General features: G+C 50.3%; 2 protein-coding genes across 3 annotated transcripts in view; one reads left to right on the top strand and one right to left on the bottom strand.

Moving 5' to 3' along the window:
* Positions 1-1,913: 1,913 nt before the first annotated feature.
* C9H20orf173 (chromosome 9 C20orf173 homolog) lies at positions 1,914-3,536 on the top strand. The gene is given in 3 exon segments (XM_057780309.1): positions 1,914-2,162; positions 2,165-2,185; positions 2,365-3,536. Coding segments are annotated over 3 exon segments (438 nt in total). The 3' UTR covers positions 2,533-3,536.
* A 290-nt stretch (positions 3,537-3,826) lies between these two features.
* The window catches only part of Cep250 (centrosomal protein 250), a 47,236-nt gene continuing 25,221 nt past the window's right edge, over positions 3,827-25,841 (bottom strand). For both annotated transcript variants that reach the window (XM_057780307.1, XM_057780308.1), the window contains 15 exons: positions 25,386-25,553; positions 24,862-24,996; positions 23,189-23,311; positions 21,448-21,581; positions 19,694-19,832; positions 18,646-18,988; positions 17,470-17,591; positions 16,120-16,240; positions 14,858-14,979; positions 11,677-14,277; positions 9,229-9,342; positions 8,919-9,068; positions 8,474-8,575; positions 7,416-7,478; positions 3,827-5,560 (listed from right to left, as the gene is read on the bottom strand). In XM_057780307.1, the coding sequence (XP_057636290.1) occupies positions 5,297-5,560; positions 7,416-7,478; positions 8,474-8,575; positions 8,919-9,068; positions 9,229-9,342; positions 11,677-14,277; positions 14,858-14,979; positions 16,120-16,240; positions 17,470-17,591; positions 18,646-18,988; positions 19,694-19,832; positions 21,448-21,581; positions 23,189-23,311; positions 24,862-24,996; positions 25,386-25,553 (4,701 nt within the window). In that variant the 3' untranslated portion in view covers positions 3,827-5,296. The remainder of the gene's footprint in view (positions 5,561-7,415; positions 7,479-8,473; positions 8,576-8,918; positions 9,069-9,228; positions 9,343-11,676; positions 14,278-14,857; positions 14,980-16,119; positions 16,241-17,469; positions 17,592-18,645; positions 18,989-19,693; positions 19,833-21,447; positions 21,582-23,188; positions 23,312-24,861; positions 24,997-25,385; positions 25,554-25,841) is intronic.

Raw genomic sequence — 25,841 nt, forward strand, 5'->3', positions numbered from 1 at the left:
GCTGTGTGGCCTGTGGGCGTTGTCCCGCTCCCTGGCGAGGATTGGGCAGGACCCGGAGGTGGGCGGGCCGGGAACAGGGAGGGCGGAGCTTGAGCGATGCCCCAGTGCTAAGCGCTTCTCGTCGGACCTTAGAACCTGCTAGGAGAGCGCTACTGACAATTCTCCCGCAGTAGCTGCAGCAGCATCAGTTCGAATTGGTTCCAAGTGCAAATAATTGTCCCCCGCCGACCGTATCGGAAAGTCCAAAAGTGGCTCCGAGGTGTTTCCAATGCGGTTAAGACTCGAGAATCTCCGCCCTGAGAAGTGGCGAGTTGGCTCAGCGGGTGAAGGCGCTTGCTGCCAATCCTGATCACCTGAGTTTGATCCCCAGGACCCACGTGGCCGAAGGAGAGACCTGATTCCTGCAAAATGTCCTCCTGACCTCCACACGATTGCCGTGGCACTCCCGTGGCCGCACACAAATAAGTAAATATATTTTTAAAAATTATTTTTAAAAGAAAGTGGGAGTTAGCTTTCATTTTTCTCAAGCGCAAATTGATCAATAATGGAACCCAGTTCTACTGGACCTCAAAGTACCCTGGGTTCTTAACTCAAAAGCTCCCCAGCGTTACTCCCAGTGCTTTCTGGGTTATCCCAAATCATTGTATAGAACGTAGGCAGTTCACCCACCCTTTCCACCCCTCCAGGCCTAGGCTATAGAGTGGAAAGTAAGCCAGCCCTTTTTCGCATTCTCTTGTGACCCATTGGCTGTAGAGGAATGACTTCGGCTTAATCCAGCTGTGCTGACTAAAACGAAGTGGTCCTGAGTTTTATTTTGAAACAGGGTCTCCTTGTGCTGTCCAGGCTGGCCCAGAACTCCTGGACACCACCCGTCTCAGCCTCGCGGCATCTCATGGGAGGTTTTTGTTTTGAAGGTTTATTTTTGTGTACGTGTATCTGCATGTGTTTCTATGAAGATAGCAGAGCTCATTGGATCCCCTGCTAGACTTAGGGGCAGTTGTGAGCCATCCAGTGTGTGCGTGCCGGGGACTGAACCAGGGTCCTCTGAAAGAACAACAAGCACTCCAGGGTCAACCACGCTGAGCTCTTTCTTAAGCCCTGAGCTTAAAGGTTTTGATTTAGAATTCCTGCTTTGAGTCATAAATCTCTTTAGGAATCCCATGCTATGCTGTTGAGTGGTTATATGCCCATAATAGCCAATGGTTTCCCTTCCACCTACAGAGTTCTTCAAAGTTTTTTTTTTTTTTTCTTTCTCGAGAAGGGGTTTCCTTGTGTAGCCCTGGCTGTCCTGGAACTCACTTTGTAGACCAGGCTAGCCTCGAATTCAGAGATCCACCTGCCTCTGTCTCTAAAGTACTGGGATTAAAGGCATGAGCCACCACTGTCCAGCAAAGTTTATTTTATTTTAGACAAGGTCTCACTGTGTAGCCTTAGCTGGTTTTGTATTCATAGAGATTTGCTTGCCTTTTCCTCCCGGGAGCTGTGATTAAAAGCATGTACTGCCATACCGAGCTCTGAAATGTTTTTATTAGTATATACTGGTTATCCACAATAATAGGTTTCATTATAACATCTTCATACATATATATTAAATGTATTTCTATCATACATGCACACACACACACATACGAGTGTACCCAGTTAGGCACCCTTATTTCTCCTTCACTGACAGCCAGGCTTCCCTTCTGCAGAGAGCACTCAGCAGAAAACTATGCTCTCTCTGTCTGTTCCAACATCTTCCCTCTAGGCCCAGTCAGAGCTCTCCCTGGGGTCAGGAAAATGGACAGGGGGTGAAGGTGATGCTGGAGCCAGCGTGGAGGAATGCTGGCACTGTCCATGGCCTCAGCCCCATGTCCTTCCAGGAGGTGAAGTCAGTCTGCTGCCTGCCACATGAGCTCTTGTCTGGGCCAGACATGGAGTACTGCTAGGTCTTCTGGGGGCTCGTCTTGTGACTGAGGGCTCCCTACCTGAACTGGACACATGAATCAGCACCCCAGCAGGAATGGACATACATGGTACCACGGCACTGTAACTGGCTGTGCTTCAAATTCGGGGAGCATGGCTGCCTTCAAGGACCCCCCAACTGCCCCACCTGCCACCATACAGTTGGAGGATGGACCTGTTTTGAGGCATGTTATGAGAAGACCGTGGGGTACCTGAGGAGGACCAAGCTCTCTGGTGGCTGGTCAGTGGACAGCACTGGGCCCTGAGCTGCTCACTTTCCTCCCCAGGCCCAGTTCATCCCCCATCCTTTGGCTTCTGTGTGCTTCTCTCCTCTCCAATCTTGGCCCCTGGGCTCACCCCACCCCCACCCCCAGAACTGATGGCTGGTGCTAGAACCCCAACTTCTTCTGCTGTTACCAGGACATGAGCTCAGTAAGCGAGCTTGGAAAAGTGTGGAAGGAGCTATAAGAAGTGATTCCCAGGCCCCTCGTGCACCTTTTTGATTTCCTCTGTGTGCCCTGTGTCATGCTGGGGAACTCTGGCCGCAGCAGGATCAACCAATTTTACATGGCTTTCCGTAGGTACTAAGGAGAAGGTAGGCCGGTCAGGCTTGCCCCAGGTTCTGTCAGTTTCTGCCTTGTTCCCAGGATAAGTCAGGACACCACCCGCAGCTTTGAGGAAGGTGTAAGGAGCAAACCCCAGGACCCTTCACCCGTCTCAGGAATACCAGGGTTCCTGGAGGCAGAAGGGGTCCCCGGATCTTGCTGATCCGGTGTCCCAAGTGAAAAGGTATGGAGATAGGCTGGACATTCTCAACATGGAGGTATGAGAGTTCTTGAGGAGGAGGGGGGAATGTGGGGATCTCTGCTGCCTTGCTGGGCACATCTAAGGGATTTTCTTAAGTCTCAAGAACTTTCTAGAATTTCACCATCTCCAGTTCTTTCTCAACTGTAGATTTTGGGAGAGGGTCTGATTTCCTCGGAGGCATGAACAGAATAAGGTACAGAGGATGCGGCTCTGATCCGCAGTGGGCAGGGACTCAGGCTAGCCAGGGCACAATTATAACATGGGCAGCTAGCTAGATAGCCAGGGTGAGTGACCAGTGCTGGAACTCACGGTCTGGTGTGCATGGTCAGCATGATCTCATTGTATTACCTGATTTCTTAGCATGGAGGACAAAGTTCTGTGTGCACAGTCATCCCCCTCTTCCTTCCTCTCCTGTTCTGCACTGATTTTTAAAAACTATTTTCTGTGTATGAGTGTCTGACTGCATGTGTATGTGTGTGTGCGCGCGCGTGCGCGGGCACCATGTGCATGCCTGCTGCCCTCAGAGGCCAGAAGGGGAAGCTGGATTCCTTGGAAATGGAGTTACGGGTGGTCCTGAGTCACTGTGTGGGGGCTGAGAACCAAACACAGGTCCTCTGCAAGAGCAACCAATGCTCTTAACCCCTGAACTACCTCTCCAGCCCCTACACAGTTCCCCAGCTGCCTTTGGCCTTTTCAGGGCCCTTCCCTGTCTGGAGTCCCCTTCCCAGGGCACAACAGGGACCAGCTAGCTGATGCTCTTTTTGAGGTCCAGGGTGAGTCTATGAGAGTGATTATCACCCTATGTCTTCCCTAGAAGGGAAGTTCTATTCTCTCAGCTCTAGAAACAGCCTGTCACTAGATGGCGAAAGAGGGAACAAGGGCTAAAGGACAGGACTCAGCTGCTGACGTGCACACCCCACTCTCATGTGCTAGGCCTCCCTCTCTGGATTTGAGTCTGAACAGCAAAGTAAGTGGTTCCATTATGGTGTTCAGACCAAAGCCCACCCCCCCAGGTCCTGCCTGCATGTGTGTAGGTGTGTGTATGGACAGGCACTCACATGTAGGCCTTCATGGTCAAGAATACAAAGCGTGGGAGCACATGCACAGCGTGCTCAGCTCAAGCACAGAACACCGGTGATGGGGGAAGCTTTGTTAACCAATCACCTCTAAGAAGTGGAACCTAATTAAGGCGTGGCTACCTGGAGCCCAGGAAGAAAAACTGGGATGGACCAGGTGCTCTCTCTCTCTCTCTGGGTGATTCCTGCAGGACACAGTAGAGCTTGGACTTCCCATTCTTGTGGCGTGAGTTTCCCCTTATAATAAGTAAAAATAAAATTGTTTATCTCCAAGCTGGCCTGGTTATTTCATCAATCAAGTTAACAGTTACACACTTACTGTCTGGGTTGCAGCTAGAAGCCTGCTGTAATCTGGTTCTAGCCTTGGTCCCACCCTCTGCCACAGACAGACACAGACAGACACAGACAGACACAGATACAGACACAGATAGACCAGCCCCACCAGGGTGCTCAGCAGCACTCTCGGGTGCCTCCCTCGTTTCCTTGGAATTTCCACAGGACTTCTGCTCATATGCAGGACTGTCTAAACCGTTAACGTGTTACCTGGTTCTCCTTTTGTTTATTGTTTATATGTACGTGCACATGTATGGGCATGTATGTGCTACTGCACATGTGTGGAGGTCAGAGGGCAACTTTCCCTACCATCGTGTAAGACGGGATAGAACTCAGGTTGTCAGGCTTGGCAGCAAGTGTCAAGCATCTCACCAGACTTGCTACACGGTTCTCATCAGTCACCCTTGAGGCTGGACCAGGCTTGGCTTCTGTAACCTTCCCAGCTAGACAGCATCTCATGCAGTATGTTTCTCTCCCCCCGCCCCTGCCCCGGAGACAGGGTTTCTCTGTGCTGCTTTGGAGTCTGTCCCGGAACTAGCTCTTGTAGACCCGGCTGATCTCGAACTCAGAGATCCGCCTGCCTCTGCCTCCCTGGGATTAAAGGTGTGCGCCACCACTGCCCGGCGCAGTATATTTCTTAATTGCCCTGATGTCCTGCTTCCGCCCAGCTACAGAAGTGGAGACAGCAGCCCAGGATGGATGCAGAGACCTGGAATTTATTGATGAAGGGGAAGATGGCGGAGACACTGAAGCCAAGAAGGCAGTGAACACTCCTTGCACTCAATGCATTCAGGATGCTCCTGCCCAGGACAGAACACCCACATGCTGCTGGGGCCTTCAGGCTTAGTACAGACTGTGGTTGCTTCAACAGGGAAAGACAACAGATGCCCACGGGCAGGGCAAGGCACTTCTTGGGTAACAGTAGGTTAGCAAGCAAATGTGATTTGCCTCATTCCCATGTGAGATGCAACCGCCTCCAGCCTGGAGGGTTCCCATTTTCTTCCTGGGACTATCAGCTGACCTGGGCCTTCTAGCTGGGTAAGAGCTAAATCTTGCCTTTGGCAAACCCGCAGCTGTTGCGAGGAGCTGTGACCCCCCTCTGCAGTCATCTGATGTGTGCCCCCTGGCTGTGGCTGCTACCTGGGCGTAGTGTGAACAGTGTTCAGACTGGGATGTAGCAGGGCTGGTCCTGGGGAAGTCAGACTCTGACTCAGGGACTCATCCAGCTTCCGGGTCTCAGCCTCCAGAACAGTGGCCTCGGGGGCCTGGGCCACTGTGAGGAGGGAGTGAGACAGGCTGTGATGGAGGCCTGCCAGCTCACGGCTGGTCTGCACCGATCGCGCAATGTACTCCTGCCTCTGCTTCCGCTCCAACGCCAGCTGGGCTCGCAGCAGGGCTACCTAGTGGACAGGAAAACCAAAGAGGAGAGCAGTTGAAGGTTCTGAAGCTGTCCTGGCCCTTCTGCTCTGTGCTCTTGCAGCTCCACGCTGGAACCAACTCTGTATGTATATGAATCTCAGAATCAGGCTCTGGTGTTAGAAGAAGGGTCTCATGGACTCCAAATCCAGTGATTCCCAATGCTGACTCCACAGTTATGATGGCTGGTTTAATGTCAACACAATCTAGCACCTGAGAAGACCTCAGTGAGGGACTGCGTACATCAGGGTGGCCTGTGACACGTCTGTAAGAGACTGCCTTACTGACATAAACAACGTGTCTATGGTCCTGCACTGTAGTGAGCTAAGCAGTAGGCATGCATGCATTCACCCTGGCTGCTGACTGTGACGCCACTAGCTGCTTTGACTTCCGGCATCCTCTACTTCCCTGCAACAATGGATTGGTACCTGGAATTGAGAGCTAAAACAAACCCTTTTCCTGTCCATGGCTGTCATCAGGGTGTTTTATCGTGAACTAGGACAACAGATGACATGGGGCGCTACAAGCATAATTAAACTCAACAACTTTATTTTCTTTAATTTTTAAAAGATTTACTTTAAAAAAAAAGTGTATGACTGTTTTGCCCGCACATATGTATGTGCGCCATGTGTGCCTGGTGCCTACAGGTCAGAGAAGCACATCAGATCCCCTGAAATTGGAGTTGGGGGTGGTTGTGAGCTACCATGTTGGTGATGGGAGCTGAACCTAGATCCTCTTAACTGCTGAGCCATCTCTCCAGCCCCTCACTAACATCACTCAAGGGAAATTTACATTTGCTCAAATACCCAGAGTTTTAATTTTGATGATTTCAATAATGTGTGTGCTCAGGCTTAACCACAATCTAATCAACACATAGAACACTTGGATCAGGAACAAGTTCCACCACATCTTTGGGAGGAAACATTCCAACTTAACTAGAATGGGGTGAGGCCCCAGTATCAGTGTTTTTCCAAAACTCCTCCCCCATGTGGCTCTAAGATACTGCCAAGGTTGAGAATCTCCAACTAAACTTCCATGCCTCAGACGGGAACGGTGAGATGGCAGACACGGTGAAGTGACTGGACTCTCAGGACCATCCAGAACTAAGGTGAGGGGAGGGCCTTAGAGGGCAGCTCTGAGGGACACACCAGGAAAAAGCAAGTCCCAAGGCTTGTCTCAGACTCTGAGTCAGGGGCTTCACAGAAATGTAACAGACTACAAAGCACAGCCCAGGTCCAGCTGGACTCAGCCCGCCGACAGTAAACACTGATTCTGAGAGAGGCTCAGGAATCCTATCTATCTCTTCATTACTCCTACGTAGGGCAGGAGAAAGGTGTGGAGAGGAGGAGGGAGGAGAAAGAGGAATGTGGGACCTTTAGGTAAGGCATAGGTGACAGGAGGCGTTAATTTCCTGGATATGGCAGCTTGCCTGACCGTGTCTGAGTCCCTCTGCTACTGTCCAAGTCCTGCCTGCCTTCAGCCGCGGGCCAGGCCTCAATGCTTCCTGTCCTGTTCTGCCCCGGACCCTCTGTGTCTCCTCTCCCTCTGTGAGGACGGACCTGGAGGCTGCCCCGGACCCTCTGTGAGGACGGACCTGGAGGCTGCCCTGGACCCTCTGTGTTTTCTCGCCCTCTGTGAGGACGGACCTGGAGGCTGCCCCAGACTTTCTGCCACCCTGCAGGGGGAGCTGAGACTGGATCACATTTGCCTCCTATGGAGATCAAAATTCTCTGGGGTCGAAGATTCTCCCTCTCAGCTGGAAATACACAGACACAAAACTCACTGCCTGAGTACAGTGAGGGAAAGGGGGAATAGAAGATGGATCCTTCCAGAACATACCTCTCTCTGAAGCTCAACCATGTGCATGCTATCCGAGGAACCCCTCTGACCTCCTCTTCCATCCTGAGGGAGATAAAAACAGACCTGTCAGAATGGGCTGTCCGCTCTGGAGTTTCTACAGCACCCACCTCTGCCCCTGGCTCAAGGCCAGAGAGGCTTCCAGGGTCCTATCTGTTGAGCAGGCAGTGCTGAACTCATCCCACTCCTGGGAGGTGGCAACATCCTGAGGGCCAGGAGTACCTGAACTGAATGAAGCCTGAGGCATGGCTCCAGGCCAAGGGGAGGCCCTAGAGGGCCCACAGCAGCATCGTGGGCAGCATCTTCTGTGAGGAACCTTTTTTTTTTTTTTTGGTTTTTCGAGACAGGGTTTCTCCGTTGCTTTGGAGCCTGTCCTGGAACTAGCTCTTGTAGACCAGGCTGGCCTCGAACTCACAAAGATCCACCTGCCTCTGCCTCCCAGGTGCTGGGATTAAAGGCGTGCGCCACCACCACCCGGCTGTGAGGAACCTTTTTATTTAACATTAAGGATTCATGGTGGATCTGTTTTGTGGCAGCCTTGGGATGAAGGCAAAGAAAGTATCTGCCCTTGGGAAATATTCATTAAAAGTGGGGTGAAGCTGGAGATGTTCATGATGAGAAGCAGTTCCTCGGCCCATGCTGATAGGAACAGCTTACCCTTCCCTGAAAATGGGCTCTGTGCCAGGACATATCAGAACACTAACATTGTAAACTTAGAACTAAGGGGCTCGTAGATGTGGAGCTGTGGTGAAAACCCTGGGCTGGAAAGCACAACACAGCCACTGGACGCCGGGGACTCTGGGTAACCGGGGAACCTGAGGCACTGCTCTGGGAGTGAGCGGATCTGAACCCACTGTCCCTGACTGCAGTTACCCACTGATGTCAGACCTCCTCCTAAGGCAAGGACAGACAAGCCGGAGGGTGGGGGCGCTCTCTAAATTCGAGTGGCTGTCTCTATGTCTATACTGGCCTGGGATATGCACTACAGAGGGTTGAGTCTCTATAGGGGCAGGAAGAAAGAGGCAGGGGAAACAGGTAACCTGCTGTGTAGGGGATGAAGCCATCGCTTCTCTCATCTCCAGTGATCCTACTCGGGATGCACGCATGGACTCCCTTTTCAGCTTCCTCCGTTCTCGCTCCACCTGCCAATACGCAAGAGAGAAACACATCTTGATTTGGAGTCAGCACATGTGCAGGGGTGAGTGCGGAGAGCTGGAAGCCATGGGCAGTGAGACTCCTGCCTGGGCTGGGGGGACGACATAAGGTAGGAAACACAGAAGTGCTCCTGGTACAGAGGAGGCCGGCCGGCTTTCAGGCTGGCTGTGTGGGTTGTTCGTGAGCTGTCCCCACTGTCATAGCTAATCTGCTCTCATGCATGACCAGCAGGCTCCACAGACAAACATTGCTGTAGCTTAATAAAACTCAGAAACGGGCACAAGAAATGGAAACTTGGGGCCCCAGAGGGGCACTGCCAAAGCTCCAGACCTGCTCTAGTGCAGTCCGCAGCTGTGTGTTGTGGTGTTGCAGCTTGCTCCGGTCAAACTCCAGCTGAGCCACTGCTTGCTGCAGACGCTCCAGCCTTTGTGTCCACTGCTCCTTCTCCTCTGCCCCAGGACTAGGCTCAGCCACAGCTACCTGCAGGGGAGACCCAGGATGCTCATCCAGGCAGCCCGACAGACAGGGAGAAGAGATGGAGGGAAAAGGGACCAATTTGTCAGCTTGGGTCAGAGGCCCATTCCTAAAGGAGGGAACAAGCTGCTGACGGGCTCCTCCTACGCCACGGGGCCCAGCTCACCTCTCCAGGCTGTGTGTCTTGTCCATCTTTGGGCCCCTGGTCTGCTCTGCTGGCTGAGCGTGGGCCACATGACTGCTGCTCCTCCAGAGCCTGTCTGCTGAGCACCAACTCCTCCTGAGGTTCAGAGCCAAGGACAAAAACCACTCTATGCCAAACTCATATCCAAGGTTGTCTCCTCTTCTACCCTCTTCATAAACAGACCATGTTCAAGATGGAAGACAGACCTGGGAGTGTGTGTGTATGTATGTGGTATGTGTGTGTGTTTGTGTGTGTGAGAGATAAGCTCACAGGGAAAGGAAGAGCCACATGGTCTAACCCTGAGCCCTCCTCAGATTGTCAGAGCTAACCACTTCAACCAGATGTCTGACTTTGGACAAGCTCAAGTCCCTGACTGCCATTTTTCAACGATAAAATGGACAGAGTATCAGTTCCTTCGAGGGTAGTGAAAACTGAGAACAATGGAATGTAAAAATGTTTAAATATGTAAAATGCTAAGTGGTAAAGAGAACCTGCTGCTTTTCCAGAGGATCCAAATTTGGTTCCCAGCACCAATTGTGGCATAGCTCACAACTGTCTCTAACTCTAGCTCCACAGACTCCAATGCCCTTTTCTGGCCTCCATAGGCACCTACACATACCTACACATACCTACACACACACACACACACACACACAAGCAACAAAGCAGCACAGAGACACCTGTCTTGAAAAACAAAAAAACAACAACAAAAAGCCAATCTTAACCAAAAGCAATCTACAGATCCAATGCAATGCCTAATAAAATCCCAGCAAAATTCTTCAAAGACCTCGAAAGAACGGTACTCAACTTCATATGGAAAAACAAAAAACCTAAGGTAGCCAAAACAATCTCGTACAATAGAAGAACTTCTGGAGGCATCACAATCCCTGACTTCAAACTCTACTACAGAGTTACAGTACTGAAAACAGCCTGGTATTGGCATAAGAACAGACAGGAGAACCAATGGAACCAAATAGAAGACCTGGATATCAATCCACACATCTTCGAACACCTGATCTTTGATAAAGAAGCAAAAAATATCAAATGGAAAAAAGAAAGCATATTTAACAAGTGGTGCTTGCATAACTGGATATCAACATGTAGAAGAATGAAAATAGACCCATATCTATCACCATGCACAAAACTCAAGTCCAAATGGATCAAAGACCTCAACATAAAGCCAGCCACACTGAACCTTATAGAAGAGAAAGTGGGAAGTATACTTGAACACATTGGCACAGGAGACCATTTCCTAAATATAACCATAGCAGCACAGACACTGAGAGAAACAATTAATAAATGGGACCTCCTGAAACTGAAAAGCTTCTGTAAAGCAAAGGACATGGTCAACAAGACAAAACGACAGCCTACAGAATGGCAAAAGATCTTCATGAAGAATGGATAAGGAAAATGTGGTACATTTACACAGTGGAGTACTACACAGAAGAAAAAAATGACATCTTGAATTTTGCAGGAAAATGGATGGAGCTAGAAAACATTATTTTGAGTGAGGTAACCCAGACACAGAAAGACAATTATCACATGTACTCACTCATAGGTGGTTTTTAAACATAAAGCAAAGAAAGCCAGCCTACAAACCACAATCCCAGAGAACTTAGATAACAATGCGGACACTAAGAGAGACTCACATAGATCTAATCTACATGGGAAGTAGAAAGTAGAAAAAGACAAGATCTCCTGAGTAAATTGGGAGCATGGGGACCTTGGGGGAAGTCTGAAGGGAGGAGGGGAGAGATAGGGAGGGGAGCAGAGAAAAATGTAGAGCTCAATAAAAAAAAAAAAAAAGACTGTTCCTCATATGGTGACCTCCACCCATAAATTGATTTTGTTGCTACTTCAAAACTATAATTTTATGAATCATAACACTGATATTTTTGATGGTCTAGGGCAACCCTGTGAAAGGGTCATTTGATCTCAAAGGGGTCTGGACCCACAGGTTGAGAAGCACTGTCTGTAATCAACCACCTACTTTCAAGTTCACCCCTTCCTATCACAGGCCCTTCACTGAGCTGCCTGCTGCAATGTCCCTGTGCGTTCCCTCGGTGCCTCACTCTACTTTCAAACCCAGTTCACCCTCCTCAATCCCGCTTTTCTTCATCTTCGTGGGCTGCTCCTGCACTGTGCCTGGCTAGTTCCCTTCCAGTTCCTTCCAACTTAACCTTAAACACTACTTTTACCAGAAAACCATTTGGTGCCACCCTTGGGAAGCCTGGGTGTCCCTGAAGCACGCTCAGAGCACACTGAAATGCCTCTATCCGGCATGGTCCTCAGTGATTACAGTAGCTCATCTGCTCTGCCAGCTGAGGAACAGAAGGGCTCACCACCTCGTTCTCTCAGTCTGAGGTACCACAGGCAGGCAATCAGCTAACAAACTCTGCCCCATGCCTGTCTCTCCACACAGTGACTCACCTGTAGCCGCTGCTGTTCTGACTCCCTCTCTAGGACAGAGGCTTGTAGGAACACAGCTATCTCCTGCAGACTGCTGATGCTGACCTTGCTCTGGGCCAGGGACAGTGCCAAGTTCTGAGCCTTCTCCCTCCATTCGATCTCCCTGGCTTCTGTCTGCCTCAGGGCATTCTGCAGCCGCTCCAGCTCCTGTTGTGCTGGAGGCGACTGTGCAGCTGGCTTCTCTGCTGGGAAGGCTCTGAGGCTTGGGGAAGAAGTGTCCAGACTTTGCCTTTGCTGGGCCTCCCTCAGCATCAAAATTTCTTCTTCCTTTTGGGCTAGAGTCAGCTGTAGTTCCCTTAGGCTTTCCACAATGTCCCTTGCCTCCTCTTCTCTCTCTTGTTCCAGACCTTGCTTCTCTTGGATCCCATTTTCTTGACTCCTCTGGGCCAGAGCCTTTTCCAGCAGCCGCCCCTGCTCCTCCTGCTGCCTTAGCTCTTCTTCCTTCTGGGAAAGGGCCTGTTGGAGCTGCTGCATAACCTCTTGGTGTTGGAGAGCCTGGGCCTGGATCTCACTTTCTCGCTTTCTCAGGGCCTCCTCCAGCTGCCGGGCTCGTGCCTGGCAGGTGTCCAGGGTAGCTTGCAAGGTGGTAGTGCTGGCCTCCAGAGTGCAGCTCAATTCAGCCTGCTCAAGGAGACTCTGCTCTTTGTCCTGCAGGGCAGCCTGGGCCTTGCTGAGGGCCTCCTGCAGAGCCTCTGCCTGGCCCCAGGCAGCCTCCTCCTGATGGCGGGAATACTGATTTTCTGCTCGCAGAGCTGCTAGCTCTTGTTCTTGTTCTGTAAGTGTGGCCTGGGCCTGCAGCCAGCTGTCCTGCAGGGTCCTGGCTTCGGCCTCATGCTCCTGTGCCTGTTCAGCACACTGCTGTTGAAGGGCCAGCACAGCCTTCTCGAGCTCCCGAGACTCAGCCCTTAGGTCTCCCAGCACCTCCTCCAGGGCCAGCACCTGCCGTCCCTCTGCTGCCAGCTCTTCCTGGAGCCTTTGCACCTGTTCCCTGTGATCATCGAGCTCCCCCTGGCGCTCCTTCATTGTCACGTGGGCCTGCTCCAGCGATGCCTGCAGAGCACTTGCCTTTTGCTTCATGCTTTCCTCCTGATCCCGGGTCTGCTCCTGTTCTTGACGAAGGGCCTCCAGTTCTTGGTCCTTCTGGGTCAGAGCTCCCTGGGCCTCCTCCAGCTGACCCTGAAGTGCCTGCTCTTTCAGCTCCCCTTGGTCCTTGGCTTCCTGGAGGTGCCGCTGCAGGCTCGCTATCTCCTGTTCTCGGTGGGTCAGGAGCAGGCTAGTCTCACCCATCTTCCTGTGCAGGCCTTGGAGCTGCTGCTCCAGCTGGCTGGTGTGTTCCTGCAGTTCCTGGATGCGCTCGTGCTGGCACTCAACCTCCTTCTCCTTATCACGCAGAATCAGCTTCAAGTGCTCCAGGCTCCCACGCTGGGCTTTACTAGGGCTCTTCCCATCGTCTGCCCGCTCGTGCATCAGCTGCCGCTGGGAGGCCAGCTCCTGCCCACGCTCTCTCAAGGAATGCTTGATCTGTTCCAGGTCTTCCTCCAAGATCTTGGTCTGTAGCGTCCTCTGATCTTCCAGAACCTGGATCCTCTCCTTCTGCAGCATCAGCTCCTGGCCCTTCCTCTCTAGATCTTGAGTCAGTTGCTCTTTCTGTTTCTGTAGTTCCTTAATCTGCTGGCGCTGAGTCTTCACCTCCTGGTCCCTCTCCTGCAGCTCTCTCGCCAGACGGGTGCCGTGGTTCTCCAGATCATGGAGCTTGGTGCTTTGTGCCTGAAGCTCCTGGCTCTTTTCTTCCAGGTCCAGGGTGAGGTGGGTTAGAGCCACCCTCTGCATTTCCCTCTGGTCCTCCAGCTCCGCAATCACTTGCTGCTGGCCCTCCACTTTGTGACGGCTTTCCTCCAGTTCCAGGGCCAGGCATTCCAGTGTCACCAGCTGCTTTTTCAGATCCTGAATCTGCCCCCTCTGGGACTCAATCACTTGAGCCTTCTTCTCCAGTTCCAGGAGATGATGTTCCAAGACACCCCTCTGGGTCTCCCGGTCTTTCTCCAGTTCTCTGATCTGGTCCCGCTGCAGGCACAGCTTCTGCTCCCGCTCCTGGACGGCCATGGGCAGGTGCTCTAACACCGACCTGCACTTCTCCAGCTCCTGAATCTGTTCTTGTTGCAGGTCTACCTCTTGACTTCGCTGTTTCAGGTCCAGGGAGAGCAGCTCCAGAGCTGCCTTCTGCATTTCCCGCTGCTTCTCCAGGTCCTGGATCTCAGCCTGCAACGTCTCTACCTCCCGTTCTCTGTTAGACAGGGTCTGGGCCAGCAGGGCTAGATTCTCCTGCAAAGCCTTCCCCTGGGCCACTTTTAGCTCACCTTGCTCTTGCAAAGCCTGGGCTCTCTCCCGCTCACTCTCGACCTCCTCATTTTTCAGTTTCAGTGCTGAGCGAGCCGTTCTCAGATCTTCTTCCAGGACACCGGCTGCACTTGCCTGAGCCCGGGCTTCTGCGACACATGTTTGCAGATGTTCAATCTGGGCAGTCAGCTTCTCCTTGGATGCCTGAAGCAACTCTCGCTCATTCTGGAAACAAGAGGCAAAATGCTTTAAGACAAGATAACTTCCTTTTTATTTTGGTCTTTTGAGACAGGGTTCCTCAGTGTAGCCCTGGCTATTCTGGAACTCATTTTGTAGACCAGGCTGACCTCGAACTCAGAGATCTGCCTGCCTATGTGCTTACATTAAAGATGTGTGCCACCACTGCCTGGCCACAATTATTATCAGAGTGAGAGATACTGTCACTCTGATATTGGCCTTTTATTTTATGGCACCATCAGCGACCAGGTCTTAGCAAGGACTGAAGTGATGTATTCCACTTACGCAGATCCTATACAGGAGTGTCCCTACCATCTTCCAGGGCTCCTCTATGTCCAGGGGAGATAGCCTGATGCAAAGAGCTTTCTAGACCCCGATCTTCCAGAGCAAGGAATAGGAATAAGAGTCTAATCTTAATTCAGAAAAAGTAATTAGATGAAGGTTCACTATGACCTTCATGATGGGAAGGTGGGAGGCATATGAGCACAGGCCAAGGTGGGTCTGAGAGGCAGGATCGTGAACTCTAAACTCTACTCCTGAGGCACTCTTCCCCAGATCAGCACTTTACCTGAGCTTCCATTTTCTGCAGCTCTGCCTGCCGCAGGCGACTCTGTAAGGATACCACAGTCTCGTGCAAGTCTCTCAGCTCAGACTCCAGGGAGTTCTGTTTCCCTTCCCACTTGGATTTCTCTTTGAAAAGAACAGAGGTGCTGGAGTCAGGTGCATGGGCGCAGGTGGGAGAATACAAGGGTGTAGACCAGATGGAGGACAGGGATCAGAATACCAGGGGAACACAGCCAAGGAGGAGAAAATGACACCCAGTGTCCTGTGCCTTCGCCTGTCTATCAGCAGCTGCTTCCAGCCTCGCACCTGTGTCAGCCGCGGGCCCTGGCACAGCATGGCACGGGCTGCCAACCGTCCTACACTTCCTATCCTCAACACCCAGGGGTCCTCAGATCCGTTCTCTAGACACGAGAGGCAGTGGTCATGACAGCAGCAGCCGCTTCTAATCCCAAATCATATGAGTTTGTAGGTGGTTCGAGTCTGAAGATGCCCCAGGACAGCTGTGTGTACAGACCTCAGAGAACCCTAAAAAGGCTCACCTCTTTCCTTCTGCAATAGGACTTCAGAAGGGAACAGTCTTGAGGCTCCTTTCCTTTCCAGGTGGTACCCACCCCTCCAAGTCCGTGGCAGAGGGACAGGACAGCATGTTCTTCCTGATTCCCCTGCCTGGCCTTTCTCACAGTACGTAAATTATTCTCACAATAATCCTTTAGTCCTCAAAGGCTAATTTTGAGGGCATAGTGGGAAATGATAAAAATAAGAAACATGGATAAATGATGACAAACACAATTTTATGGTCTGATAGTTCCGGCCCAGGGTCACCAGGATTTTGTGCTTGAAAAGAAAAAAATCTTTGCATGGGCTGAGGCTCAGAAGGGAAAAGTTCTCACTACTACACCTGACTACTTAGGCAGGATGCCTGGGGAACCTGTGAGGTAGAAGAGAGCTGGTTTCCACAAATTGCCCTCTGACCTCCACATGTGAAATGGCACACCCTCCCCCCCACAGTAAATGCAATTTTAAAAACTAAAAAGCAAAACCAAAACCAACTCCCTGCAGAGACGAACAGCGGCCAAAGCAGCGACTTCCACCAGACTTTGAAATCTGTTCCTTCTAACTCCTTCTTCCAGTGCGCCCACAAAGGCCAAGCAAAGGGGAACTAGAGTTGAAGAGGCTCACCGTCCCTCACACGTGCCTTAGCTTGTCTTCCGTCCCTGTCACCACCTGCTCTTGCCTCCTGTCAGCCTGCTGCCCCGAGCATCTCACCTTCCCTGCTCTGTGAGAGCTGTCTTTTCAGGTCCTGCAACTCTGAGTGGACCTGGCTCTTCTGGGCCTCCGTATCAGCCAGGTGCTGTGTCAGCTTCAGGATCTGGTCCCTCAGGTCATCCTGGGAAAGGAAGGGCAGGGTTGAGCTCCTGCTCTGTAGAGCTCAAACTGTCCATACTCTGCAGTCTCTGCCACCATGACCCTACTCTCTAAACCAGTTCTCAAGCTTGCTAAGGCTGTGACCCTTAAATACAGTTCCTCTTGTTACAGTGATCCCCAACCATAAAATTATTTTTGTTGCTACTTCATACCTGTATCTTTGCTTCTGTGACGAATTGTAACATAAATATCTGCTATCTGACCCCTGTGAAAGGGCCGTTCAACACCCAAAAAAGTTGCGACCCACAGGTTGAGAACCACTGCTCAAAACCCTTCTGCATTTAGTTCCCTGAAGGGCGGGTGAACCTGAGGGGCACCCCTGGGCCTATGTTCTTGTTGTTATTTCAGATGTCTCACATAACCCAGGCTGGTCTTAAAGTAACCACAAAGTCTAGGTTTGTCTTGAACGCCCGATCACCCTCCTGCCGAATTCTGGGACCACAGGCCTGTGCCACCCCACCTGGATTATTTCTTTTGAAGTAACTGCTCAGTGTCCTATTCCAGCCACTCCTTCTCTCTTAGGAACCCCTCACAGTTCAGAACACGGTCACCTCTCCCCTGACATGCTCTAGCCGTGTGTGAGCCAGTCCTTCTGTCGGCTCCACGTCAGAGTGAAGCCTGGGCTCCCCATGGAGGACTCCTTGAAGGCGGGCTGGGTCTTTACATTCTGTATCAGCAGCTCTGAGTGGTGGTGCACAGGCAGCTCTCAGTACTGACTAGCAGGCACAGTGAGGTGGAGTTAGCTCAGTCTTAAGCCTAGAATGTTCTTATAAATGGTGACTTCAAATTCCAATGCTCCCAGCTTACCTGACTTCTCAGAGGACTCGGTACTATGCATAAATTCTCGGACGAGAAATGATACAAAATAAAACCCATGTGTTGTGTTGAAGGGTTTACAGTGTGGAGGGCTCCTTCAAGACCCCCACTCCCAGCAGTGGGGTGTGGAGTGCTGTGTGAGGGCAGAGGCGGCAGGGGAAGGGAAGCATGATCCGCCCACTTTCCAAGGGAAAACAAGGCTCCAGAAACCCAGATGCTTCGGTTACGTCTGTCGGGCAGTAAGCAACCCGCGGAGTGACAGAGGCCGAGCTCAGGATGAGCAGCACCCTTTGACCCATCTTCCTCCATGCTACCAGTCTGTTTGAGCATCGTGGGGAAAGTCAAGAAAAGGAAGGAGGAAAGCAGAGGACATACCCGGGCCTGCTGAGCCTTCCACAGGTCTTGATGAAGCTTCTCGAGAGCCAATGCTACAGCCTCGGCTGACAGGGTGGTCAGGAGGGGCCCTCTCTTAAAGAGTCTCCTAGCTCCATTCTGATCTGAGGAAGAGAGGAAAACACTTCTCACCTGACTGCCACAGTCAGAGGCAGCCGTCCCTCCCCAGACAGGGCCTTGGCCTTCCTGCTGGCTCCCCTCTCCAAAGCATCCCTTCTAGGTGGTCCATTCGTACACTTTCCATTAGCCCAGCGGTTCTCAACCTTCCTGATGCTGCGACCACTTAATACAGTTCTTCATCTCGTGGTGACCCCAACCATACAATTGTTTCGTTGCTACTTCATAACTATAATTTTACTACTGTTATGAACTGTGATGTAAATATCTGATATGCAGGATGTCTGGTATTTGACCCCAGTGAAAGGTCATTCAACCCCCACAGGCCGAGAACTGCTGTGTTAGATAATGCTGGCTGTTGGCCGCTATGCTTTCAAGTGCAAGCTGAAATTTTTTTTTTTTATTTTTTTTTAAAAGATTTATTTATTTATTATGAATACAATATTCTGCCTGTATGTGTACCTGTACCCCTGAAGAGGGCACCAGATCTCATTATAGATGGTTCTGAGCCACCATGTGGTTGCTGGGAATTGAACTCAGGACCTTTGGAAGAGCAGGCAATGCTCTTAACCGCTGAGCCATCTCTCCAGCCCCCCAAGCTGAAAATTTTTTGTCATGTTTTAAAGACAGGATTTATGGAGCCCAGGCTGGCCTGAAATTTACTAAGTACTCAAGGATGACTCTGCACTCTCAATCCTCCTATTCCAACCCCCACCCGAGAAGGCACCATGATACCCAGCAACTCACTATGGAGCTCAGGCTGGGAGCACTTAAAATTCTACAGAGCCCTGAGTGCTAGGGTTCCAGGCAGGCACCCCACATTTGGCCTAGCTCTTTATGTTTATAATCCTGGAAAAATTCTAAGGTAGGACTTTTAACACTTCCATTTTATAGTCAAGGAAAATCAAGTTCAGTGAGGTTTAAATGGTTTGCCTGCTACCAGACAGACTGGGATTCAGGCTACCTGGAAGCAGCTACAGCATTTGCCACCTTAACCTCGATGCTATTTTACAAGACTTAGCTCTCATCTGGCTTCCTCACCTTTCTCAGGGTCCCACAGGGAAGGAGCAGAGTCGCCCCCGCCACTCAGCTCAGGCCGGCTCTCACATGCAGACCCCAGGGCCTGCTGCAGAACAGAGTAGAGGCTAGCCAGCTGGGCCTGGGCCTGCTTCTCTGGCTGCCGTTCTGCAGCCAGTACCTCCAGCTGGCTCTCAGTGCTGTGCAGCTGCAGCTGCAGTTGGGTTGCCTTGGCCTCCTGGGCCCACAAAGAAGAACGTAGCTGCTGCTCTGTGATGCGTGAGGCCTCCAGCTCCTCCAGCAGCTGTGCTTCCCGGGCTACAAAGTCCGCCTCCTTTTCCTTCACCTCCTGCCTCAGTAGTCCCACCTGCCAGAGGAAGTAGACTCCCTGAGCGAGCACGTGGCACCCTTTCCTCAATCCTCCCGCACTTGACCCTGGATGGGGAGGAGTCCATTGGGCCCAGCTCTGCGGCAGGTAGCAAGGGCCCTGAAATGAGTAGTTCTGACAACTGGGGGTGACCAACATTTGACACAAGGGCTCAGGCTATACTAATAGGACCTGGCCATGTTCCCAGGCAAACAGATATGCCGGCCCCCGCAGCGACTTTTAACTCTGCGCTGAGACCTCGGCACGGGCTAGCCAGACTGCATGACGGCAGACCCGAGTCCCTTCTCTCTCCTTCCCAATGCCATCTCTCCTCCAGGCTCAGGTTTGGGTCTCAGTGAGCAAATTGAGAATGGAAGTCATCTTGCTGGTGCTTACCCGATCCGGGTGGGGTATTTGCTGATGCCCTCCAAGTCCCTCCTGTTGTATTTTGCCAGCTAGATAAAGCACATTTGCAAGTGATTGTGCAAGAATTCGGCCCACTTGGGCACTCTGGGAACGCTCTGTTCAAGATGTCAGGTTCCTCACAGAGAACATAGCTCATCTATCTGTAGGTCAGGTTCCCACCTGGCCTTCCCAGCCTCACTTTTCCCCTACTGGTGGGGACACTGAGGTCCCTAGCCTATCCCGTTCTTAGGACAAAAACGATTCACCCAGCCCCTCTAAGAGCACGGCTCAGTGGGGCACCTGTACACTGAGCTCTCTCTGCCCTTCCTGGGCCTCCTGTATGTCCTGGCGCAGGGAACTCAGCTCCTGCTGTCGAACAGAGTCGGCTTCTTGTAAAACCTGGAGCCTTCCTTCCTTTTCCACCAGCGACAGTGCCAGGCTGAAAACACAGGTTGGAGAGGTAGGGGTGAGAGCATGCTTCACCTGACCGTTCAAGTCAGGGCATTGCTTGTTAAACAGAAACAGCAATGCTGACTGGAGGGGTCAGTAAAAACTGTCTATTTAACACCTACTAAGGGCTCTAAGGGCTCCTAGGAACTTCATACATATGAGGACTCATTTCACTCAAATTTACTCTTCTCTGATAAATTATACACACATTTCAAATATATATCTGATAAATATATGCACATATTTCAAATTCACTATATTCCCATCCCTCTGTGCTCCCAATCCCCCACCCAATCATCTCTCTCTGTCCCCTGGCTCTGGGAATGGCTCTTTCATTTACAGTCACAGCATGGAAGCCATGACCATTCCAGTTTCCTCTTCATCCTACCCACATCCAATCTATAACTGTATATAATTGGATTAACCCCATAATGTATCTTAAGCTCTTATCTTCTTCCCTTCCCTTCTACTTTCTTGCCAACTCTCATTTGGACACCTACACCAGCCTCCTGACTTGTTTTTAGGACGCAGTTGTTACTATCAAAGAGATCATCCCTTCCTTCTCAGACCCCTGGGGCACTGAGTGTATGCTGCTCCCCATTCTGAATGGGCTCATGCCGCTCCATGTTCCAGGCCATTTCAGTCTCTTCCAACACATCGGAAGTCTGACTATGTTGGTTTCCTTACTTGAAATCCTTACATTTTCTTGCTAAATGTAGCCTACAAGCTCCTTCCCATGGACTTTAGCAAACATGGTCATACCACACTGTGGCTTCACCGAACACTGAATGCTTGCATTCGCCTCAGGCCTTCTGCTCTTCCTGAGCAGAACTTTTCGATTGCAGGGGTGGCTCTGTTTCATTGTTTAGCATTCTGTTTGCTTATTTACTGTGTGTGTTGAGGGGCATATGGAGGTCAAAGGACAACCCTCAGGAGCGGGTCCTCTCCTTCCATTGTGTGGCTCCTGTAGACCAGACTCAGGTCACAGGCTTGGCAGTAAGCATCCTTACCAGCTGAACCTTCTCGCCAGCCCTAGTATTCAATTTATTTTTATTTTTTAAATTTTTTTTTTTAGGATAGGGTTTCTCTGTATAGCCCAGGATGTCCTGTTACTCACATTGTACCCGTGGCCAGCATCAGAGATCTGCCTGCCTCTGCCTCCTGTGTGGATAAAGCTGTGCACCACCATGTGTGGTTTCGCATTTAGTTCAAATGCAACTTCCAGGGAAAGATTTTTCCATATATCTTTCTAAAGCAGTTTTTTTCTCTCTCTCTTTCTAGTAGCACCTTATCTCTTTCCTCCATACCATATGTAATAATCTGTAACAGCTTATTTAAAAAATTATTCGATTAAAAATTTCCTCACAGAACATAACTTCTATTGGGGTAGGGTCCACATTGTAATAGACAATGGTCCATAAAAGGTCTTCTCCAAACATGTATGAAATAAAACAAGTGTAATATTTAAAGCAGAGACCATGTCCACTCTCGGCGGCTCCAAGTGTAGCCAGAGTGAGGCATGGGGAGGGAACCTTGTGCAGAAGAGCCAATGCCACTGTGACTACGCGTGGACGGCAAGCCACCCCTCTGGCTTTCCAGCCTACCTGGCTTTTTCTTTCTCCAGTTCCTTCTGAATCCGGCTACACTCCTGAGCTTCTTTCACCTTCTCTTGAATCTCCTGTCTCACCAGTCTGTGGGAGTCATCCTGGGTTACCAGCTGAGACTTCAAGTCCTCTACCTGGAAGGTTATGAGGCTGAGATGGCAAAGCCCAGGGAGCCAGGTGGGAAGACACTTCCACCTAGGGCTTTAGGCTCCTACACCACACCAGTCAGAGGCCTGTCTCCACACTCTGGAGGGTTCACTCGTCCTTACCTACCTTGTTTTCTTTTTTACATTTACTGTGCATGCAAACACTCAAATACATGCTACGACATGCTTGTGGAGGTCAGTAGACATTTGGTAGGAGTTGGTTCTGAACTATCTAACTGACGTGTGCACACACACACCATTCTTTTCCTTTCCTTTCCTTTTTTTTTTAAAAAAAGACAGGATTTCTCTTTATAGTCTGGCTGTCTTGGAACTTGCTCTGTAGATCAGGCTGTCCTCAAACTCAGAGATCCACCTGCCTCTGCCTCCTGAGTGCTGGGATCAAAGGTGCCACCAACACCTGGCTTCATACCCTGTTCTTAATCATTCTCTTCTCCCAGACCCTTCAGCCTGTTTGTCTCCACAGCCTTATAAATGCTATATAAATGCAGACACAAATCTTGGCTGAACACAACTATACCAAAAGGCAAAGGGATGGGCAAGACCACAGTGACTGTATACACACACACACTTTTTTAAAAAATAAAAACTCACAGTATCCTCTGCTATTGGACTCTGAGAAGCAAAAGTCATGTGGTAATACAGGTTTAGGTGAGGACAAGAAGGACAGCTGACACTGGCTTGTCTGAGAAGTCTGCTTATGGTCACTCCAGACAAAGATAACAGTAGTCCCAGTATCCTGTGACATCTCCTCTGGATATCCAAGTTTGCAGAAGTTTATATAAACCGTTAAATATAGTGGTATCTTTGCTCTGTAAATACGGTGTGTGTGTGTGTGTGTGTGTGTGTGTGTGTGTGTGTGTGTAGGTAACGGTTAATGTGAGTCTTCCTCTATCATTCCCACCCTTCTTTTTAGAGGCAGGGTTTTCCTCTTCCTAAACCTGATGTTTACTTTCAGCAGATTAGCTGGTAGGTGGGTTCCAGGGAACCCCGTTTCTGCCTCTTCAGCCCCAGTATTTTCAGCACATGTCACTGCACCCAGCTTTTCACAAGGGGGCTAGGAATCTGAACTCAGACCCCTATGTACATGCGGCAGGCACTGTATCAACTGAGCCAGCTTCCTAGACTGTTCTTGTTTTAGAGACAGAGACCCACTATGCAGTTTGGATTGACTTCAAGCTCAACAGTCCTCCTGCCTCAACCTCTTAAGTGCTAGGATTAAACTATATAGTATTTGACTATAACCTATTCACATTCTCCTATACATTTTAAATGATCTCCATATTACTTACCATATTGAATACAATGTAAACAGTACCTAATGCACTGTAAACACTATGTAAACATTAGTTAGTGAATAAGAAAAGGTCTGTATATTTACAGTACAATTTCCTCCCAATATTGGCTGTTGGTAGAATCTGTGGATAAGGAGTGCTAATTATAATCCCAGAACTCTGAGAGGCACACGCTCAGCTCTGAACACCCTTCAACTCTAGCACTCATTTCTGTAGCCTGTCCTTGTCCTCCAGGGGTTGGCTGTGGTGGGAAGGGCTGTGGGGCAGGTAGAAAGGACGGACCTGCTTCTGTAGATCTACCCTGTCCTTCTGGAAGGCGGCACACTCCTCCCTGTGCTGCTGGGCAGCCTCCTTCAGCTCCTGCTGTGCTCCCTGGAGCTGGGTCTGCAGCATGCTGGTGGTCTCCTGCAGAGGAGAAAGGTTCAGTGAGTGCAGAAAAGCTTCCACAGGAGCTGGCTCCCCAGATCTGCGGTGTATGAACACCGTTTGCTCCTACTGAGTTGGCAAAGCTGAGGCAGGAACTAGCAATGCAGTTCCCCCCTCTATTCTCACACCCTATTTCTCCTTCTTCCACATGACTGCATGGGCTCAGTCAACCTTTTGGACAGCCCAAGTTTGTGACTGACGCTAACCCAGACTCCCTAACAGCCTCCTGAACATACCCCTCCTTCCATTTGATTGCATACACACATGCACATACTTCCACTTAGTCAAGTACTGTATTAAAAGATATCCTGGCTAGGCATGGTGGCACATGCCTTTAATGCCAGCACTAGGGAGGCAGAGGCAGGTGGCAGCTACATAATACAGAGACCATGCCTCAAAAAGATATTCTAGGCTGGCATTGTAATTTAGTAGCTGAACATTTGCCTAACATGTACAAGGCTTCAGGTTTGATCCCCAGAACTACAGAAAGATAATGATAATAAAAGAATAAATACTTAAATATGTATATAGAAATACATAAAATGATGTATCACGGGGATTGGAGAAATGGTCACTGGTTAAGAGCACTTTGCTCTTGCAGAATACCCAGGTTCAATTCCCAGTACCCACATGGAGGCTCTTAACTGTCTGTAATTCCAGTTACAGGGGAATCTGACACCCTCTTTTGGCCTCTGCAAGTACCAGGCATGCACATGGTATATACACACATACATGCAAGTACAACACTCATACATATAACATAAAAATAAATAAATAAATCTTTTAAAAAAATCAGGTGTTGGGGCTGGAGAGATGGCTCAGAGGTTAAGAGCACTGACTGTTCTTCCAGAGGTCCTGAGTTCAATTCCCAGCAACCACATGGTGGCTCACAACCATCTGTAATGAGATCTGGTGCCCTCTTCTGGCCTGAGGGCATACATGGAGGCTGAACACTGTGTATACAATAAAAAAAAAAAAAAAAAAAAATCACGTGTTCTCCCTGCTCTTAAAATACCAGTCACCAGTTTTCCACTGGCCTCAAAACAAAACCCGAGCTCCTGCTATGGCTAGAGAGGCCCCTCTCATCCCCTCCCCTCTCTCCTGTGCTATCCCCGAGTTTATCCACTAGAGCCATGTACCTCTTTTTGTCCTTGAATTTTCCAAGCCCCTTTCTGTCTATTACAGGGCCCTATGACAGTGAAATCGTGTGCATATTGTGTCCTTCAAAAACTACCCTCAGTGGGTACAGGTGCTTGCTGCCAAGTGCAGTAGCCTGAGGACAATGCCAGGGTCCTATATTGTGGAAGGAAGGAACCAACTCCTACAAGTTGAATTCCACATGCATGTCGTGCCATGTGCACACGCATATACACATACACACAGAACAAAAAAACAACTAAAACTGCCTCCTCATAGCAAGCCCTGGGGTTCGATCCTTAACAATACATAAAACTGGGTCTTGTGGTTCACACCTGTAATCCTGGCATTTAGGAGGAGGCAGAAGGACCAGACCCAGGAACCTTCCATACCTGCTCCTGTAACTTCTGAACCTTCATGTCCTGCCTCAGCCTCTCCAACTGCTGAGTAGCATCTGCCAACTCCTTCTGGGTCTGCAGCAGCGTCTCCAGCAGGGACACTCTCTCTTTCTCTGTTTCCAGCTGCATCTGTGGACAGGCAGGAAGGGCAAGGGTTTCAAGGCTCCGGATTATCATGCTGACCCGGGAGGCCATAAGCCTATCACACCTGCTCCAAGTTCTTCCAACAAATAGGATGGGGGCTCAGAGCAAAGGAAAGTCTAAGACCATTAACGCAGAACCAGGAAGTGCCAAGATTGCCACTGGTTTGCAAGCACACAGGATGTGGTAAACGCTGGCCCTCCCTCAGGAAGTATGACATACTGCCTGCTGCAGCTAACTGCTACGAGCCCACTCATGAGCAGCGCAGCGGTAACTACACTTTCTTCAGGAAGCCCCGCCAAAGCCTGACCTTAGGAACAGGAAAGTGGGAAGACTGGGGAATCACAGGGGGCGATCCTAATACTCCAGCTGCTTACTTGGTACAGGGCGCTGTCAGCCTGGGTTCGCTCCTCTTCCCTCTGGGCGCGGAGAGCTTCGGTTTCTGTCTGTTGCTCTCTCAGCCTCGCTTCCAGCTCTGTCCTCTCCCTTTCTAGGGTCTCCAGGGTCTTATCCAGCTCCTGCTGAAGCAAGGAGCGCTCTTTCTCCTGACCATGTGAAGGAAGCCACAGTTAGAAGCAGAGGGTGAGCAGAGGAGGCAGGAGAGCTTGTTTGGAGTTCAAATCTCTGCACTGCCTCATGTGACTTAGGGACAGCTGTCCGCCTGCTAAACATTTCTGAAGGGAGGCTTGGTGATCCCTGCCTTATCAGTCTCACTAAAACTGAAGGGTCAAGTGAGATTTGTGTTTTAAAAAATGATGTATAGGCCAGACAGTGGTGGCGCACGCCTTTAATCCCAGCATTCAGGAGGCAGAGGTAGGTGGAACTCTGTGAGT

This window comes from Chionomys nivalis, chromosome 9 (genome assembly GCF_950005125.1).
Source record: "Chionomys nivalis chromosome 9, mChiNiv1.1, whole genome shotgun sequence".
NCBI classification, from domain to species: Eukaryota; Metazoa; Chordata; class Mammalia; order Rodentia; family Cricetidae; genus Chionomys; species Chionomys nivalis.